General features: G+C 38.3%; 1 protein-coding gene across 2 annotated transcripts in view; it reads left to right on the top strand.

The window, feature by feature from the left end:
• Window positions 1–20,258, top strand: part of VPS45 (vacuolar protein sorting 45 homolog) — a 67,376-nt gene extending 47,118 nt beyond the window's left edge. For both annotated transcript variants that reach the window (XR_009689034.1, XM_061120924.1), the window contains one exon: window positions 19,253–20,258. Coding sequence is in view for 1 of the 2 variants with exons in the window: in XM_061120924.1 (XP_060976907.1) it covers window positions 19,253–19,340 (88 nt within the window). In the remaining variant the exon portion in view is untranslated. The remainder of the gene's footprint in view (window positions 1–19,252) is intronic.

Here is a 20,258-nt window from a genome sequence, read left to right as displayed (position 1 = left end):
TTATAGGCTGATATAGAATCTGTTATCCTTCCTGGGTGGGAAACGCCTGTTGAAAAATCCCAGGGTATTTCTGGGATACAGGTCACTTGATTTTCCTAGTGTATTAAATAAAATCTGATTTATTTTACACTCAGCTCCCAGCACTACCACTTACTAGTTTATGATTTGGAGCAAGATATTAATGTAATAGGTAGATGGGTCAAAATTGGTCTCTTGCATCCTGGAAAATCACCTGTACCTCTCATGTAGCAACTTTAATAGTCTTTATCCTGGGATGCCTTCTGTTTCTAAAATACATTGACATTACCTTTACTTTTGTTTTGAAACAAAAATTTTTTTTTCCTCTATTTATTTATTTATTTTTTCAGTGGGTTTTGTCATACATTGATATGAATCAGCCATAGATTTACACGTATTCCCCATCCCGATCCCCCCTCCCACCTCCCTCTCCACCCAATTCCTCTGGGTCTTCCCAGTGCACCAGGCCCTTGAAACAAAATCTTAATGTTAAACAAAAACAGAAATAAAAAGCAATTTTTTCTTTCCCTCTCTGAAATACTTCCAGAACTCAGTGTAACTTTGGTGAAAGAATAGGGACCATGTATAAGTAAGCCAAGTTTTAAGTCAGAAGTTACCTGAAGATATATGTCCCTTAGATTTTATAAGGAAATATACATTAGTTGAAGCTGAAGTTCAACTTGCTTTTCAGAGTTCTGCTTTAAGCTGCTCTCTCTTCAGTAGTAATACCTCAATTCTTTAAAGTAGTTCTTTATGACATTTTTTCAAAGATTCAAACACTGGTCATAATGAAGCAGGCCTTTTGTAGTTATATGATTTATTTCTATTGGACCTGCTCTGATTAGGTGTAATTGTAATTATCTTTGTTTAGGTTTAAACACTATTTAAAATAGATGGTGTGTGTTTGCTGCTAAGACACCAAGGAACTTTGCAGGAGCTAATTATCTCCTTAGCAACATTCTTAATAAAACTGCCTTCCAAATGAAGGGAGGCAGTTGATACTTTCTTCTCTCTATAGCCATATGAAGTTTAATATGAATTTTGGATTGCTTCCCCTTCTCCTGTATACATAATGAAATACAAAGAAATAAAAGATAGTAACCAATCACAGGGACTTCTTTAAGGGCATAATTTTAATGCCTTTTTGAAAGCAGAGAACCTGCCCTGAAAAAGGATCCGGGTGAATGGATTCAGCAGTAACCTGAACACATGCAAGTGCCTGCCCTGAGCAGGGAGTCTTTTCTGCCTCTGGGGTCCGTGCGGGTTTGCAGCGTGTAGACTCTCACCTTCTGTCTCAGGGATCACCCTTCCTGTGGAAGTACTTCCGCCTGCCTTTACCCCCTCCCTCTTCATTTATCTCATTAGTCATACTGGCCTAATAAGAGCCTCAGTTGGCGGGGAATAACTCAAATGTCGACTTCCGGCACTATATATGACACGAGTTGTTCTATATCACCACAGATATTTCCACCAAAGTCTGCATGAAACAGTAAGAAGTCATTTTGGCCTAGTTATAAGTTCTAGAATAGATAAACATTTATTGAACAAATGAGGACAGCTGTATTTACTGAATATTGGAATGCCTCTGTGAATAAAAGCAAAGATCCTAATCCTTATGAAGCTTACATTTTAATGCATAGACAGAAATAAATAATAACTTAATAAATAGGTATTCTTTATAGTAAATCAGAAGATGATAAATTCTATGGGGAAAAAAAAGTAGAGCAAAGTGAAGGGAAGTCTGTAGTATGTGGAGGCAGTAGGGACAAGCCACACCACTCAGTGTTTCTGGAAAGGCCTCATGAAGAAGAGGTCTGAGCAGAGACCTGGAGGAAGTGAGGGAATGAGCCAAACAGATGTGGGGGAGAGCATCTCAGGACAGCGGGGCTATGGTCCTAAGGCAGGATCTTGCAGTGTATTCCAGGAGGCTGGGGTCAGGGGTGCAGTCTAGAGGTATTGGTGGCCAGATCATGGAGGGCCTTGTAGACTATTTTGAGGTCTGGTTTTTACTGTGAGTCAGAGAGCATCATAGGACTTTGGGGTTTTGTTTCTAACAGGTTTATGGAGGTAAAATTCATATACCGTACAGTTCACCCCCTTAAAAGTATACAATTCAGTGGTTTTTGGTGTATTCAGAGACATGTGCAGACACCACCACAGTCAATTTTAGAACATTTTCATCACCTCAAAAAGAATCGTCCAGCCTTAAGCAACCACTAATCTACTTTCTGTCTCTATCGATTTCTTTGTTCTGGACATTTCATCTAAATGGAAGCATGTAACATATAATTTTCTCTGAGTGGCTTCTTTTACTTAGTATAATGTTTTCAAGGTTCATCTATGTTATAGCCGTCTTTACTTTTGACAGATGAATAGTATTTCATTGTGTGAAATGAAATACCACATTTTGTTTAACTGTCTGTCAGTGGTGGACATCTGAGTTGATTCCACCTTTTGGCTGTTATGAATAAGGCTGCTATAGAAAAATAAATGACTCAATCAAAAAATGGGCCAAAGAACTAAACAGACGTTTCTCCAAAGAAGACATACAGATGGCTAACAAACACATGAAAAGATGCTCAACATCACTCATTATTAGAGAAATGCAAATCAAAACCACAATGAGGTACCATTACACGCCAGTGAGGATGGCTGCTATCCAAAAGTCTACAAGCAATAAATGCTGGAGAGGATGTGGAGAAAAGGGAACCCTCTTACACTGTTGGTGGGAATGCAAACTAGTACAGCCGCTATGGAAAACAGTGTGGAGATTTCTTAAAAAACTGGAAATAGAACTGCCATATGACCCAGCAATCCCACTTCTGGGCATACACACTGAGGAAACCAGATCTGAAAGAGACACGTGCACCCCAATGTTCATCGCAGCACTGTTTATAATAGCCAGGACATGGAAGCAACCTAGATGCCCATCAGCAGATGAATGGATAAGGAAGCTGTGGTACATATACAGCATGGAATATTACTCAGCCGTTAAAAAGAATTCATTTGAATCAGTTCTAATGAGATGGATGAAACTGGAGCCCATTATACAGAGTGAAGTAAGCCAGAAAGATAAAGAACATTACAGCATACTAACACATGTATATGGAATTTAGAAAGATGGTAACGACAACCCTATATGCAAAACAGAAAAAGAGACACAGAAGTACAGAACAGACTTTTGAACTCTGTGGGAGAAGGTGAGGGTGGGATGTTTCAAAAGAACAGCATGTATACTATCTATGGTGAAACAGATCACCAGCCCAGGTGGGATGCATGAGACAAGTGCTCGGGCCTGGTGCACTGGGAAGACCCAGAGGAATTGGGTGGAGAGGGAGGTGGGAGGGGGCATCGGGATGGGGAATACATGTAACTCCATGGCTGATTCATGTCAATGTATGACAAAACCCACTGAAATGTTGTGAAGTAATTAGCCTCCAACTAATAATAAAAAAAAAAAAAAAAGAATAAGGCTGCTATAAACATTTCTGTACAAGTTTTTGTGGATATTGTAAAGTTTTGAGCAGAATCATGACATCTGACTTATATTTTGGCAGAATCACCATGGTGATCAAAGCTAAAATGAATTAAGAGCAGTATTATTTATCTTAAAATGTTCAGAATGAACAGGGGTTATTATAAAAATGCAAGTTTCCTAGACATGTATAAATGAACATGCATGCTAAGTGTGTGTGTGTGTGCATGCACGCACAGTCATGTCCAACTCTTTGTGACTCTATGGACTGTAGTCTGCCAGGCTGCTCTGTCTATGGAATTTTCCAGACAAGAATACTGAAGTGGGTTGCCATTTCCTACTCCAGGGGATCTTCCCGACCCAGGGATTGAACCCGAATCTCTTGTGCCTCATGGATGCTTTACCACTAGTGCCACCTGGGAAGTAAACTGAATGAACTATATAAATGAACTGCGTGAAAGTGAGAGTGTCAGTTGCTCAGTCGTGTCTGACTCTGCAACTCCATGGACCATAGCTCGCCAGGCTCCTCAGTCCATGGAATTTTCTATGCAAGAATGCTAGGCAAGTGGGTAGCCATTCCCTTCTCCAGGGGATTTTCCTGACCCAGGGATCAAACCTGTGGGTATGCTGCACTGCAGGCAGATTCTGTACTGTTCTTAGCCACCAGGGAAGCCCATACATGAACTATATCCATTATGTATTCACCTACTATAGACCGAGGGCTTCCCTGGTGGCTCAGTAAAGAGTTCGCCTGCAATGCAGGAGTCCACCTGCAATGTAGGAGACGCAGGTTCAATCCCAGGGTCAGGAAGATCCCCTGGAGAAGGAAATAGCAACCTACTCCAATATTCTTGCCCGGAAAATCCCATGGACAGAGGAGCCTGGAGAGTTACAGCCCGTGAGGTCACAAAGAATCAGACACAACTAAGCGACTAAACCACCACAATAGGCTGCCATTATTCTAGTTGTGTTTCCAAAGCATGTGATCCTACCTTGCAAATAAATAAGCATCTTGATGCGGGTTTTGAGCTGGCTTGCCTGATGACTTCACAGATCAATCAGTGTTAAGGAGTTCTGGATCCTTGCTGGAAGCAGTTGACACCCTAGGTTAGCTGTGTGAGCCGAGAGGTCAAGAACCAGATCAGAACGGATGGAATTATTCTCCCAATAGATGAAATCCCTCTGTCTTCTCAGAATCCAGGGTAGAAGTGAAGGAGAAAAGGTGAATGTACTAGTAGTGCTGTCAGCATTACCTGGGCCCCTGAACTGTGTGAAGAGAGCACGTTAGTCTTCCGCAGTGCTGTCCATCAGTTCAGTACTTTCTTTAGACTTTTGACAAGGGGGAAATGTAACACTAGATCAACCATCGTCTTACTGCTAGATTCCCTTTCAAACCAGTAATAATGATTACACATAGCAGGTTCTCTATAACTCTACTGGATCCAATTAAACCCTCATTAACTATAAGCCTGTGCAATAATTGTTTCACTTTTCAGTTATTTTCTTTCTAACTAGCAAGGACAGATGAAGAAAAATAGGCTTCCCCCCCAAGTAATTAATGCTCATTGTAACATAAAAATTAAGTATAAAAGTCAAAATCATTCATACTATTACACAGCTCAGAGCTAACCACTGTTAATATTTTGGTATATTTTCTCCTAACTTATTTTAAGATTTATTTTTATTCATTTTATTTTTGGCTGTGCTGGGTCCTCATTGCTGTGTGCAGGCTACCTGCAGTTGGGAAGAGTGGGGTCTACCCTTCGTTATGTTGCTTGGGCTTCTCATCTGTGGCTTCTCTTGTTGCGGCGCACAGCTTCTAGCGTGCAAGCTTCAGTAGCCGTGGCCCATGGACTCAGTAGTTATAACCTGCAGGCCCTACTAGCTCAGTAGTTCTGGCATGTGGACTTAGTTGCCCTGAGGCATGTGGGATCCTCTTGGGCTAGGTATTGAACCCAAGTCCCCTGCATTGGCAGGCGGATTCCTAACCACTAGACCACCAGGGAAGCCCCCCCCTGATGTTTTTTTCCTTTACTTGAAGGTTTTTGAGTTTTAGAATCACATTACATTCATTGTCTTTAAAGTTTTGACTTGTTTTGCTTATTTTTAATTGTACTTTTAATTATACCATATTATTAAAATTATTTTAAATGATCCTAATAGCTCTACAGTTTCAATTTTAAGGGTGTATCTCTGTTTAACTATTACTATTCAACATTTAGATTGTTTATAGTTTTTTGCTTGATATAAATATTGTGGTAAGCATCATGTATATCGATAAATCCTTGTCCTACCTCTGAATATTTTCTCAAGATAAATGTACAGTGAGGCAGTCTCAAATATTGCTAGTAGAAATGTAAATCCACAACTTTTCTGGAAAGCAACATGAAGCTTCCCTGGTGGCTCAATTGGTAAAGAATCCACTTGCACTGCAGGAAACGCAGCTTCGATCCTTGGGGCAGGAAGATCCCCTGGAATAGGAAATGGCAACCCACCCCAGTATTTTTGCCTGGGAAATCCCATGGACAGAGGAGCCTGGTGGGCTGCAGTCCATGGGATCGCAAAAGAGATGGACAGGACTGAGCAACTAAACAACAACAACATTCAGAGGCGTGCAGTTGACTTTATGGCTCTTGTTGTTGAGGTTTTTTTCACTTCTTGATTTTTGTTTGTTTGTTTGTTTCTTGATTTTTAAGAAGCCCTGACTCAGGTGTTAGAAATGTTCTATATCTTGATGAAGGAAATGGTTACATGACTGGATGTATTTTTCAGAATCATCAAATGATATCCTTAAAATTGGTACATTTATTGCCTATGAATTATATCTCAATTAAAAAATTAAAATTTTAAAAAACAGCACTATAGTACCAACCAGACACTTTTTCCTTGATATAGTCAGAAGGATAAAAAGATTGGTCCACTTGCACTGCAGGAAATGCAGCTTCGATCCTTGGGACGGAAAGATCCCCTGGAGTAGGAAATGGCAACCCACCCCAGTATTTTTGCCTGGGAAATCCCATGGACAGAGGAGCCTGGTGGGCTGCAGTCCATGGCTGCAGAAGTAATTTTCTCATTATGTATTTCAGTGCTATGTAGTGACATGCCCTGGAACCACCGATATAAGCTGGTGTTATGAGCACATGATGTGAGAAACACTGGCCCATAGCAACTCCTAAGAGGCGATTATGATAACACTAAGAAGTTAAAATTTATTTAACATATACTATGTGTTAGACACCATACTTTATACCTGTGCTGTCCAAAAAGTAGCCTCTGTAACTACTGAGTACTGTTGAGTACTTGAAATGTGGCTAGTCTAGTTTGAGGTGTGCTACAAATAATAAAGGGCTTCCCTGGTGGCTCAGAGGTTAAAGTGTCTGCCTGCAATTCGGGAGACCTGGGTTCGATCCCTGGGTTGGGAAGATCCCCTGGAGAAGGAAATGGCAACCCACTCCAGTATTCTTGCCTGGAGTATCCCAGGAGCCTGGTGGGCTACATTAGTCCATAGAGTTGCAAAGAGTCAGACATGACTGAGTGACTTCACTTTCACAAGTAATAAAATACATAATGGATTTCAGCCTTAGTACACAAAAAGTGTAAAATATCTCAATTTTTAAAGTTGATAATATCTTAGTTATATGGGTTAAATAAAATATACAATTAAAATTTATTATACCTGTTTCTTTTTATCTTTTTAATGTGCTTACTAGAACATTTAAAATTACATAGCCACTCACTTTTGTGACTTGCTTTTCATTTCTATGGGATAGTAATGTTTTATTCATTAAATTTTTGTCTAATTCTCATAACAACCCAGTGAGGTAGGTATTTGTATTATCATCAACCTCATTTTTCATATGAGACTTAGAGGAGATAAGTACTTTTTCCAAAGTCATAGAGCTAGTAAGTGGCAAAGCTGGATTTGAACTCAGTTTGTTTCCAGTCTGAGCACACAGTTGAAATAATATTTTGGGAAGTTTTGTCTAGCTATGATTTTTTAAATCCCTTGCTTATAAATGTCACTTATAAGATAGCCAAAATGTGTTTTTACCAAATGGAAATTGTGTGATGCTTTCTGCTTACTAAAAAAATACTGTAAACCAAAGCAGGGAAAAAAACAGTACAAAAGTAAGGAATCATTTAGTTTTGTTTCATGGTTTTTGCCATCCAATGATAATTAAGAATGAGATTTAAGACAGTGCTGCTCTTTGGGTAAAAATGACTAATTTGATTAACTAGTGGCAGCTGTTAGTTTCATTACTACCTGAGATGATGCCTGAATGTTGGTAATAATAGAACTCTGATTCATTAATTTTTTTTAAGAGAGAGTACAGTTTAGGGCTTAGAAAACAGTTTACAGTTTGAATTTCTGTAAATAAATGGGAAGCTGGGAGGATGCCGATTCATATTATCAACAGGTTCTTTATAGATTTCTACTTAAACAAGTAACCCTAGAAACTTGGACCTTCTCCTGTAACCATGAGTTGGTTTGATCTCTGAATTATTTACTGAAAAATTAGGATCCTATGACAGAATTTGCATTTCAAAGAAAGAGGAATCCAGAGGACACTTCTTCACTTGTAGGTATTTCAGAATCAATTTTGAAACCATTGGAACGTTCACCATCTTGGTAGAGATTTGGGGGAGAGTTTGACTTTTCTCTTGTAACAAAATGTTAAGACACCATTGCCAAGAGCTGTGATGGAGTGTATCATCTATCACTGACAAGTATTTATTGAGCGCTATTATGTGTAAGGTGTTAGAAAGATGAAGACATTTTGTATATCATTAAAGATCTCAATATCTAATGGAAAAATAGGCATATAAATGAATAACTCTAATACAATGCTTTTTTAAAAAACTAACCCAAGATTCAAATCTAAGTGTGTCCCCTGATTCCAGTTTATTTGTACATTGAAACATATTTTTTAATTAAAAATCGCTTTTTGTTACAAAATCAGTATATAATCCTTATAGGAAAAAAAATTTAATACAGCTAAGCAAAAAGAAGATAATAAAAATATTCATACTACCACCATCTCAGCATTGGAAATGTCAATGTCTTGATGATTTAGATTTTTTTCTGTGAATATATACATATATATGTTTAAATATAGTGGACTATACTATACATGTACTTTCAATGAAAATACTTATATGTCATTTTTAATGACTGAATGGTATGCTGTTGTGTGATTGTGCCACAATTTATTTAACCAATTGTCAGTTTTTTGTCCATTCAACAAGTACTTACTGAGCACTTATGTATTCCAGAAGCTATCTTGAAACTAGACACATGGTGATGAACAAAACAAATATTCTTTGATAGTCATTGTTTATCACTTTTTACTCTTATAAGCAGTACTATAACAAACATAATTTTATATACATCTTTACACACTCACTTAGGATAATAGTAATGCCAAACAATCTGCTGACTTCATTTCATATATTATTTAATGTTCCTGATCCAGAAGGTAATATTGTTGTGGTCCCAATTTGCAAGTGAAAGAACTGGAACATTAAGAGAAAAATTAAGTAGTTTGCCTTAGGTCATATAGCAAGGAAGCGCAAAGCTAGAATTCAGGTTCAGATTTCTGTCATCCTAGATTCCATGCACTGCTAGCGATGTTGAGATGAAATTACTGCATCAGAGAGTATTAACTTTTTTAATATGCTTAAATACTAATTTGCCATCCAGAAAAGTTTTGTTTATACCTTCACATCATACCCTTCCAACCCCGAGGTTAACTGCTCCTGATTTTTAAAAATAACAAATTTAAAAAATAATTTGTACAGAGAAAGTTGGTTAAAAAACATTTTATTTCAACTCAAATGCAGAGAAAAAAGAAGCAGCAGATAGTGTGAAGTAAGAGACCAGTAAATGAGACAGCCAGAAATAAGAGGCAGAGGCAGAGGCAGAGGTAGATACTGTGTGGTTTCAAAGCAGCCCCCACTTGCTCTCCACAGTGCCCTTAAGAAGCCCTGATCTTACCCTGGTTCAGTGATAGACCTCCACCCCCACCCCTGTGTCACTGAGGATACTTTTTTTATCTTGCTTGAGCTAGTTTGAATGGGTTTCTGTTTCTTGCAACCAGAAGGTTGCCATTCAGGAAAAAGGATATTCTCTTTTGCAAATTTATAGGATATGCCTTTTTGTGTAGTATGTAAGACCCTATCCAGTGTTTGCATATTTGTCTTAGGATTTGTTGGGTTAGACCGTAAAAAACTTTAAATGAAAGGAAAAACTCAAAAATGCTAACTCTGTGTAGTGAGACATGAGTAACTCATTTGCTTCTGTATTTCTTATGTTATTTGCATTTTAATGTTTTTTTAATGATGAGAAAAATTTTAAGATATTCCACAGAGTTTTAAAAGTCAATTTGGTACCATTTGCAATTATTAAGTACTAAAGTATATAGTTGAGTACCCTCTATACAGCCCTGCAAAACTGTATTTAACTTCCCCAGTTCAATGATGCATCTTTCAGGACATAAGTTCTTTCATTAGGATTATCATTAGAACTCCTGGGCTTGAATGAAACCTATTATTTATAAATCACCTTTTGGTACCCTTTGGTCTTTTAAGAGGCTGTGTAGCACAGCAATTAAGGGCAACAGCTCTAGGGACTTCCCTGGTGGTCCAATGGCTAAGACTTCGAGCTCCCAATGCAGGAAAACTGGATTCAGTCTCTGATTGAGGCACTATATCCCACATGCCACAACTAAGACCTGGCGAAGCCAAATAAATAGTTTTGTTTGTTTGTTTGTTTGTTTGTTTTTTAAGGAAGCAAGGGCTCTAGGGCCAGACTACTTTTTTTTTTTTTTCTTTTGGCTACATCAGGTCTTAGCTGCAGTATGTGGGATCTAGTTCCCTGACCAGGGATTGAACCCAGGCCCCCTGCATTGGGAGCTCAGAGTCTTAGCCACTGGACCATCAGGGAAGTCCCCAGACTACCTTTTATAAATCCTAGTTTTGCCATGTGTCCACTTGTATGACCTTAGGCAAATCATTTAAATTTTTTGTGCCTCCATTTTCTCAACTGTAAAGTGGAGGTAATAATAGCTCCTTATATCATTGCTATAATGATTGGATGATATAACATATATAAAATATTAGAGGAAAATCTGGCACAAGAGAAGCACTTAATATGTGTTGCTTGCTGCTGCTGTTGTTATTACCATTACATTTGGGGGAAATCAAGTAAAAAAAGACTGGATACTCATCATCACCACCTCTGTTGTCACCCATACTTCCAAATCACTTGGTTTGAAAACTCTTACTTTAACATAATTTAAGAGCAGAATTATATTATTATGCCCAGCAATACTGGGGTTATGGTAAAATTTACTATGAAAATAGCCAATTGCCAGGTGACTTTTGTGGTCTGTGCAGGAAAAACTTTAGTAGCTTGATTCCCATTTGTGCTCACACAAATTTCCCATTTGAAACCTCCAGACTCGGTACCTCTATAATTAAAAGACTTTCACAGAGTCTTTAACATCCATGCTTGCTACAGAGAGGTTATTTGGAGCTTTGTTTCTTGTTGGTTTGGGGGAGTGGGGGGTGTTTGTTTTGGTATGGTGGTTACCATTCTACTTCTGTAGTTGTTGCTCTGACAAATTGATGTGGTCTTGAATATTCCCAATGATGAGAAAGTACATCTATCACTGTCTTTCTTCTCAGATGATAATCTCCTTTCATACCTTTATGAAACTGGTGTTACAGGCAGTTCAGTCTTTGAGGAGTCCATCTTTTGCCCTATGGACCATGAGGATAATCCTTTCTCCTCACATGAATGGACACATGCACAGTGTTGGATACATGCAGAATCCCACTGGTTGCTCTTTTGTCCAATTTCTTCACAGGAGGGAGAGGAAGTAAGACCAAGGGCTCCTGTTTATTTGTTTTGCTTTGCTTTGCTTCTTTTTTCATAAACCAGGTGTCTGTTACTAAGGTGGGAACTGGGAAGGAGTAGTCTACAACAGGTGGTTACATTACTTGTAAGAAAGTATCATGGGGTAAAGTAACCTCATTGGAGTTGGTTATAATCAAGGAAATATTTTATATCTTAAGTCAGTGTTTCCCAAGGTTTGTTCTATAGAAGATTTGTTTGGGGAGATATTGATAGATATTTTAAAAAGGTTGTTGGACAACTAAATCACAGTATCCTCCTGGAAAGTAGAAAGATTGCATGTTAAAGATTGTGAGAAACATCAGAGTATAGAAACCATTTAGATATAGAAGCTTTTTTCTTAATTATATCTTAACATAGTAGTTTTGGGCTTCCCCCATGGCTCAGCGGCAAGGAATCTACTGGCAATGCAGGAGACACAGTTTCAATCCCTGGATCAGGAAGATCCCCTGGAGAAGGAAATAGCAACCCACTCCAGTATTCTTGCCTGGGAAATCCCATGTACAGAGGAGCCTGGTGGGCTGCAGTCCATGGGGTCCCAAAAGTGTTTAGCAACTAAACAACAAGAATATATGTAAATATAAGTTAGAGAATATAATGAATACTCTTGGATCCTTCGCCAAAGGACTGGAAAATTGCCAATAACATGGATCTGTCTGTGTGTTCTGCTCCAATTATATCCCTTCTCTCTCTACAACAAGTAAACCGTATCCTAAATTTTGTGTTTAATTCCCTTGCTTTGATGGGGAGAGTTGTATTTTTATCACTAATCCATGTATTTCTAAACATAGAATAAGCAAGCATTGTTTAGTCTTGCTTATTTTTTAGCTTAATAAAGAAAATTGTATCATACTTTCCACTGGCCTTATGTCTAAGATTCATCTGTACTATTCCATGTAACCTTGTTCATTTGTTTTTCACTTCTGTGTACCATTCTTCTGTGCCACAGCCTGCTTCTCCGTTCATCTGTCCATAGACGTTTGAGTTATTGGGTTTTTGTTTTGTTTACTGTGGCTGTTACTATTGGTTTAGTCACAGAGCAGCAAGAAGAAAATGTGAGCCAAGGGTATTGACAGATTGTTATGATTATACTATTTGGGAGGACGATATTTATTGAGTAACTGCTTTATATAAGGTACTTTTCCAAGGCAGGGCCTAAAATACAAAGAAAATGATATCCCTATCTTTAGTGATCTTATGGTTCAGGTGGAGAACTCAAACAAACCTGTATTTCTCAAATTAGGATATGATTAGTACCAGAGTCATGCAAAGGCACAGAATAAACATGACACATCTTTTGGGATGTCTGTTTTCTTTAGAAGTGGTTGGGGGAGGGGTGGGGACTTCTAATTCCAGGAGTAGAATTAAATAATTTAACTGGTCAACTCCTATACAAAAAATATATTTATGTTGCAATTTAAAAGGCCCTTTTATGAAAAATAACAAAATTGTTATGTGTTTTTAAAGCAAAATATCAGCCCTCAAAGAAAGATGTAAGCCAGGAAACCAATTTGGACTATACCCTCAATACTAATAAATTGATTCTCTTCTGTTGTTTAAGGGTTCTTAGGTACAAAAGTTTGAGAAGCGTTAATGTATGTAAGTTAAATAAAATGTGTCCAAAAAGGAAATAATTAATTCTGGCAGTGTAATCAGGAAATGCTTCACCATGGAGATAGCATTTGAACTAGACCTTGAAGACTAAGTTGGATTTCCATAGGAAGAAAGAGCATTCAGGACTGAGAAAACAGCATAACTGAAAACGGGAGGTGGTGGGGAAAGGTCCATTGCATTTGAGAAATAATGAGTTCCAAATGGGTAAAGGATACACCCAGTGAAGAGCAGTATGATCTCCATGTATGAGATTCTTAATATTTTCAGACATAGAGAACAAGGCCACCTTGTTCCCTTACTCCTGATAAAATTGCTGCTGGATATTTAGGAAAAGTTTAGCACAATAGGTGACATTTAAGCTGAGGTCTTAACTTCTTTTAAAAAATGTAAATCTGATCCATGTATTCATTCAGCAAATACCTGATTCAGTGTCTGCTTTATATTGAGGATACACAGATCAAGAAGCTATTATTCGAGGTGGACTTGCATGTAAAAAGTCTTCAGAAGAGAACTCCCGCAGCTCCCACACTGCCGCTGTCCTCTGCCTTCCGCCCCATCACAGTGGTGAGTGCTGCTGGCTGCGTCCAGCCCTCCCACTTGGGCACCAGATTCCATTCCCTCACTTTCTCTAGGGCATCGCTCCAGACCTGCTTCTCTCTCGATCCTGAATGGGTTTTTCACACCCTATTGGATCATTCATAGAAGCAGAGAAACATGCTGGGTTTTTTCCCCATCTTTAAAAACTCTCTCTTAACCTCCTGTCTCCTCCCAGGTTCTATGCTGTTTCTCTGTCCTCTTTTATAGCAAAATTCTTCAAGAGTTGTTTTTACTCACGACCTCTGATTCCTCTCCTTATACATTCTCTGAAGCCTGTATGTTCTTTTAAATCTTACCTCTTCTCTTAAGCCACTTCATTTAGCCTTTCATGCCTGTCATTCCCCGAAATCACTTTTGTTGTGGTTCCAGGGATCTCCATGTGGCTAAACTCAGAATCAACTTTTAGTACTCATTTTACTTGACATTTCAGCAGCATTTGACACTGTTGACCAGTTCCTTCACTTTGAAAGACTTTTACCACTTAGCTTCCAGAAACTACACTCTGCTAGTCCTCCTACCTCACTTGCCATTCCTTCTGTCTCTTTGTTCATTTCTCCTATTTTTAAAGTCCCTGAAACTCTATTCTCGGACTCCCTCACTTCTTGTGTACACCTCACTCCTTGCTGGCCTTATGGTTTTAAATTATATCCTCTAGTGACTCGCAGATTTACATCTCTAGTCTGAGTTTTTCAACCTCAGCACCGTTGGTATTTGAGGACAGATAATTCTTTGTTGGGGTGCGGGGGGGGGGGGGTGGGGAAACTGTCCTGTACATTATAGGATGTTCAGCGACATCCTTGGCCTCTACACACCAGAGGCCAGTGGCACTCCCACAGTTATGGCCACCAAAAATGTTTCCAGACATAGCCAGATGTACCCTGAACATAAAATCACACACCTCTCCATTGAGAATCACTATTTTTAAAAATATTTTTATTGATTTATTTGGTTGCACTGGGTCTTAGTTACAGCAAGAGGGATCCTTAGCTGCCACATGTGGGATCTAGGTCCCTGACCAGGGATTGAACCTGGGCCCCCTGCATTGGGAGCCCAGAGTCCTAGCCACTGAACCACCAGGGAAGTCCTGAGAATCACTATTTTCAATCTGAGCTTCTCTCCCAAAATCCAGATGTGTATATCCAACTGTCTACTTGACACTTTTACTTAAATGTCTAATAAACATCCCTATTTAACAATAATCAAACCAGGTTTCCAATATTTCTTCTTAAATATAATCTTCTAGTTGTTTTTACTCACGACCTCTGATTCCTCTCCTTATACATTCTCTTAAACCTGTATCTTCTTTTAAATCTTACCTCTTCCCTTAAGCCACTCCTTTTAGCCTTTCATGTCTGTCATTCCCCGAAATCACTTTTCCGTTCTCAGACTTATCCATTCTCCTAGTTGCTTAGGCCAAAAACCTTGTCTTCCTGGCTCCCCTGTTTCTCTCACCTACATGCTGATTTATCAGTAAATCTTGTGATCCTTCCCTTCAAAGCATGTCCAGAATCTGATACCCTCTCATCACAACTGCCTGATTGGTACCACCCTCACTTCCATCAGGATGCCTTACCTTTAACCCCCTGTGTAGTCTGTTCTCAGTATAGCAGTAGAGCAAATCTGTGAAAGTATATAATGTCACATCTCTGCACCAAGCCCTCTAGGTGTTTCCCATCTTACTCAAAGTACAAATCACAACCCTTACAATCCTTATTACCATGCCTCACATGAGCTCATCTTCAGCTCCCCTCCATCCCCTTTCCTTAATCTCTCTAATCTCATTTCTTACTACCCAATACCTTATTCACCTCACTCTACCTACACCAGTCTCCTTTCTGTTCCCTGAACACACCAGGCCTTGGAAGCCCCCAGGTATGTCTTCCATTGCCTTATTCAAGTCTTGGCTCCAATGTCAATTTCTCAGTGAGGTCTTCCTTGACCACTGGATTTAAAATCTCACACCACCATTACCTCCACCTCTCCTTCAAACCTGCTTTGTTTTTCTCCATAGCATTCTCTTCATCTAACATATTACAGAGAGGCAGTGTAGCATCATGGTTAACCCATATCTGAGTTGGCATCCCAGTTTGGTCATGTTCAAGATATAAGACTTGATTCCTGTGCCTTAATTTCAGTGTGAAGTAGGATGGTTTCTATCTCATTAGAATTGTACTTCAAATGTAGTAAGTGGTAATAATGGTATATATAATGGTGGTAATAATTACCATTATTATTATTACATTTTACTTATCAATTTTGCTTATCTTCCTTCCTTCCCCAGTGGAATATGTATGCCATGAGAGCAGAATTTTTTCACTTCACTTATTGCTATATTCACAGCTTCTAAAATGGTGCCTGGCACATAGGCACTTAATAAATATTTGTTGATCAAATTGTTATCTCTGGAAAGACTGATGGGGAAAATAAGAGTCAAAGAAGACGAGCTTTATGTATACTATTTAACACTTTTATTCATGTATTACTTGTACTCCAAAAAACTCATAGGCTTACATGCAAAATAGATACTAAAACAAATAAATTCCTAGAGGCTTTGTACTGTGAGAGCAAGTTGGGTTTTAAAAGATGCGTCGGTCCACTAGATAAAATACAGTAGGGATGGGACAGCTTTCTAGACAGAATAGTATATGCAAAAGCAAAGCAGTGTGAAACACAGTAGGAGCTCTGACAACTGTAAGCAGTATTCTGAGCTATTAAAAGTTCCATCTTGTCCTTTCCTTTCCCCCATTCTGATATTCCAGCTAAGTATTTGGCTATAATTAGAAGCTTATTACTCCATTAAGGCAACTATCTTGGCTTTTTTCTCATTATTTTTCAGAATGTCTTTTTCTGTTTTCTTGCTCCCCAGAAATTCCATTCATTTTTTTCCATTATACCAGTCTTCAGATCTGATTCTAAATTCCTTTAATGTTTTTGTTGTAAGAAACTCACATGTAATTTCCATCTGTGGAGTATAGTTTTTTTAAAAAAAGAAATAGGTATTGTTATAATATATAGCTTTATTTAGGAACACAGTTTTTCAATTATTTTAGTAATTAAGATTTAAAATTCTGTGTTAGTCTCTTATCAAAGACTTAAACATAAAGAAACTTGTTTTTCAATGTGTGATGCAAGATTTTTTGAGGTCGACTTTTAAAAATCACGGCTTTTTTCTGCCCACCTTCCTTCTCTCCATAGAGCCCAAAATGACAGCACAAACAAAGACAAGCTAATCCACTAGGTTAGCTCCTGGTACCATCTCTGTTTGTACCATCTCTCACGTTGCTTTGTGATTGTGTATCCCTCTGACTAAGAGCCCCTTAAAGTTTAGAAGTCATAACTTCTAAAGTCATAAGTTTAGAAGTGCTCATATATACACCTCATTCAGTGCCTACCATATAATGGATCAGTAAATACTGTTACATTTAATTGAACTGAGCTGAATTGACTGGATTACAGTACCACAGGGGAAGGGGATTTTTGAGTTTGCTTTTTAAGTAAGATGGATTTAAAACAAATCTGGGAAGAAAAATCATTCTGTTTTGTTGTTTTTAAACATAGTCTAAATCTGGGGTACAGATACCAATATGTTCATCACCCATAATTTTTAAAGCATTCTGAAGTGACTCATCAAAGTCCCCAAATAGATACTTTTTAAAAAGCCACAATAGCCCTGGGGAACAAAATTAGGCCTAGCAGATACAAAGAGTGTTTTCTTTTTGCAGGCAAGAATGTGGGGTCTTGTTGGTCCACAGAGCAGAATCTTTAAGTACAATTTCAGGAAGGTTACTCCTTTCCTTTCCACATGTAGCATAGTCTCAAGTAAAGCAAAGATCACCTCATAGGTTTCCATAGGGTTTCCCAGCATATTTGTTTCATTCTTACCAAAAGTCACTAATTAAAGACTTCTTTTGTTATCTTTCAAAAAAAAAAAAATGCTGCCTCATTTCCTGACACTTATTTTCTGACCTCAAAGTGTCTCCTGGCCAACTGGCTAAAGAGCCAGGCTAGACAGAGGTGCCATTATTAACAGAGGTGTTCAGTGGGTGAATAGATGAGTTTAGCTTCTACTCCTTTCCCTCTATTTCACCATTTTCTTCTTTTGCAAAGGAGTTTGGAATTTAAATTCTCTAAGCCTAGAAACTTCCAGGTCTAAAACTGCACAACTGTGGTAATAAGTTACCTGGTCATTTCACCAACCCTCTGCCTGCTACTAGACCTGTATCCTGAGAATGAGTCCAGCATACTTCTAAGTACTGCCTCCCAAACTCCTGTATTACAGAGAAGGCTTTCTTGCCAATGGGTGGCTGTTTTAATTACTTCATTTATTCAGTATACCTTTATTGGGCCCCTACTAAGTGTCAGCCTCTGTGCTAAACCCTGAAGATCTAAGATGAATAAATCTTAGTCCCAGCCTAAGTAACTCACAGTCTATTCTGGCATCAATAATGTATAGAGTACCTAATTAATAATAATATGATACTAAAACAGCTCTAGGACACAGAGTGATGGAGGTGACTAGTTCAGCATGGAGGAGAGTTTGGGAAGGCTTCACAGAACAGGTGGCCTTTAATCCTCAGCCTTAATGATACAAGGGATTTCATCAGACAAAGAAGGGGTAGTCAGTCATTTAAGACAGGACAGGGAGAGGGGATCGGGATGGGGAACACATGTAAATCCATGGCTGATTCATATCAATGTATAGCAAAAACCACTACAATATTGTAAAGTAATTAGCCTCCAACTGATAAAAATAAATGGGGAAAAAAAAAAGACTTAGGACATAATAAGAGCAAAAGCATAAAGGTGTGAAAGCTTAGGACACATTTAGGGAACAATGAATGGTTGGGCATGAAAGGCACATAGGCTGCATGTTTGGTGGGAGATGGAACCAGACAAGTGACAGTATTGTGTGGATTTGAGAGCTGGATTTGAATCCCACCTAAGCCACTTACTAGCTGTTGTGCCTTCTCAAGTCACTTAATATCTCATTTTTTAAATGAGAATAAGAGCATAAATATATAGACTCCGTTTATATGTATACACACACATAACTTAAACCAATTCTCAGAATAAAATAAATACAACTATTAGTTATTATTAGGCCACATTATAAAGAGCCTTGAATTTTAATCTGTATATGATTCTATAAGCAAAAGAAAGTTTTTAAAGCAGAAGAGGAGAAAGTATACAATAGGATATAACTTGTATTTAGAAAATTGGTGCCACTTTGGATAGCAGATTGGATAAAGACTAGATTAGAGGCACAATAAAAGTTCTGAGGCAGTTTTAAGAGTATAAGTAAGAGGTACTGATATAATATGGTTCTGAGAGTATATAGCCTTGTCCTTAAAAATTCTGGATTCCAGACTAGAAATTTCAAACTTGAAAAATCCTGCAAGTTTAAAACTGAAAACACAGTGAGAACTCTGGGGAAGTGCAAAAGGCGCTCTCCTAGTCCAGATGTTTTCGTGCTCAACTGATGCCTCTGTTCTGCACCCAGATATCAGACCAGTGCTTCTTGTGTTCTACTCATGATATCCTTTCATCTACGTAGATATTATGAGCAAGATACTCTGTTTTTTGGAGATGCCTTTTTTTTCCCCCCCTTTGAGTAACTCAAGTCTACTGATCAGTTTCCTAGATGAAGTTCTGGCTTCTGGACTGCACAGCCGAAGCAAGGAAACCTCTCAGGTTACATCAAGGTCAGCAAGCAGAAGATGAAATGGTGATGGAGAGGTGAGCCGAATGATGCAACTTCCCCTCTTGCGTGGCTGCAGGCTTTCTCCACTGACCAGAGGGGTGTTGGAGAAGAGCCTTGGGTTTTGTGCTTGTTGTTATAACCCACATCCAGGTAGCCTGCTGATTCCTGAACTGTTGGCACAGACACCAAGGCTCCCAGTGATGAGTTGAGAATAAGTCTGAGCCCATTCCAATCCACTTTTCTCATGGTTTCTTTATCAAATAAATAAATGTGTTCCTTAATTAGGAGATTGGGATCGACTTATATACACTACTATGTATAAAATAGATAACTAATGAGGACCTACTGTGTACAGCTACAGCACGAGGAGCTCGCCTCCATTCTCTATGGTGACCTGAATGGGAAAGAAACTAAAAACGAAGGATGTGTGTATACATTCAGCTGATTGACTGCTATACCGCAGAAACTAACACAACATTGTAAAGCAACTGTACTTCAATAAAAATGAATTTTTTTTAAATAGCTCATGAACTCATACTTAATTTAGGCAAACTGAGTAGTAAGAACACAAATATGTATGTACAGATGTTTATAGTATTTGGAATTGATTAACAAAATTAAATCATTTGTATCAGTTCAAAAAAATGTATTCCTTGTATTTGATAGCACAATCACTTCAGTTTCTCACTAATTTTGTTGGGCTCTTACTTGAGTAAAGGATTAGCGCTTAGAGGAGTTTTAAAAAGTAAAAATTAGATGCATATACTACAGACTCTCTCTTCTCTTGACCCCTTTTCTTTTTCATTAACATCACATTTCTGCACAAACCATTTCTGAAAAATTCATATTTCTACAAGAAATTGTTCGTCCCTAAACTGCAGTTTTCTTTGGTACCGAGAAACCATGTATGAAGACAATAAAGATCCATTTTATGAAAA

The sequence above is a fragment of the Dama dama genome, chromosome 20 (genome assembly GCF_033118175.1).
Source record: "Dama dama isolate Ldn47 chromosome 20, ASM3311817v1, whole genome shotgun sequence".
NCBI classification, from domain to species: domain Eukaryota; kingdom Metazoa; phylum Chordata; class Mammalia; order Artiodactyla; family Cervidae; genus Dama; species Dama dama.
Note: the sequence above shows the minus strand (reverse complement) of the source record. Positions and strands in the feature narration are given on the sequence as shown.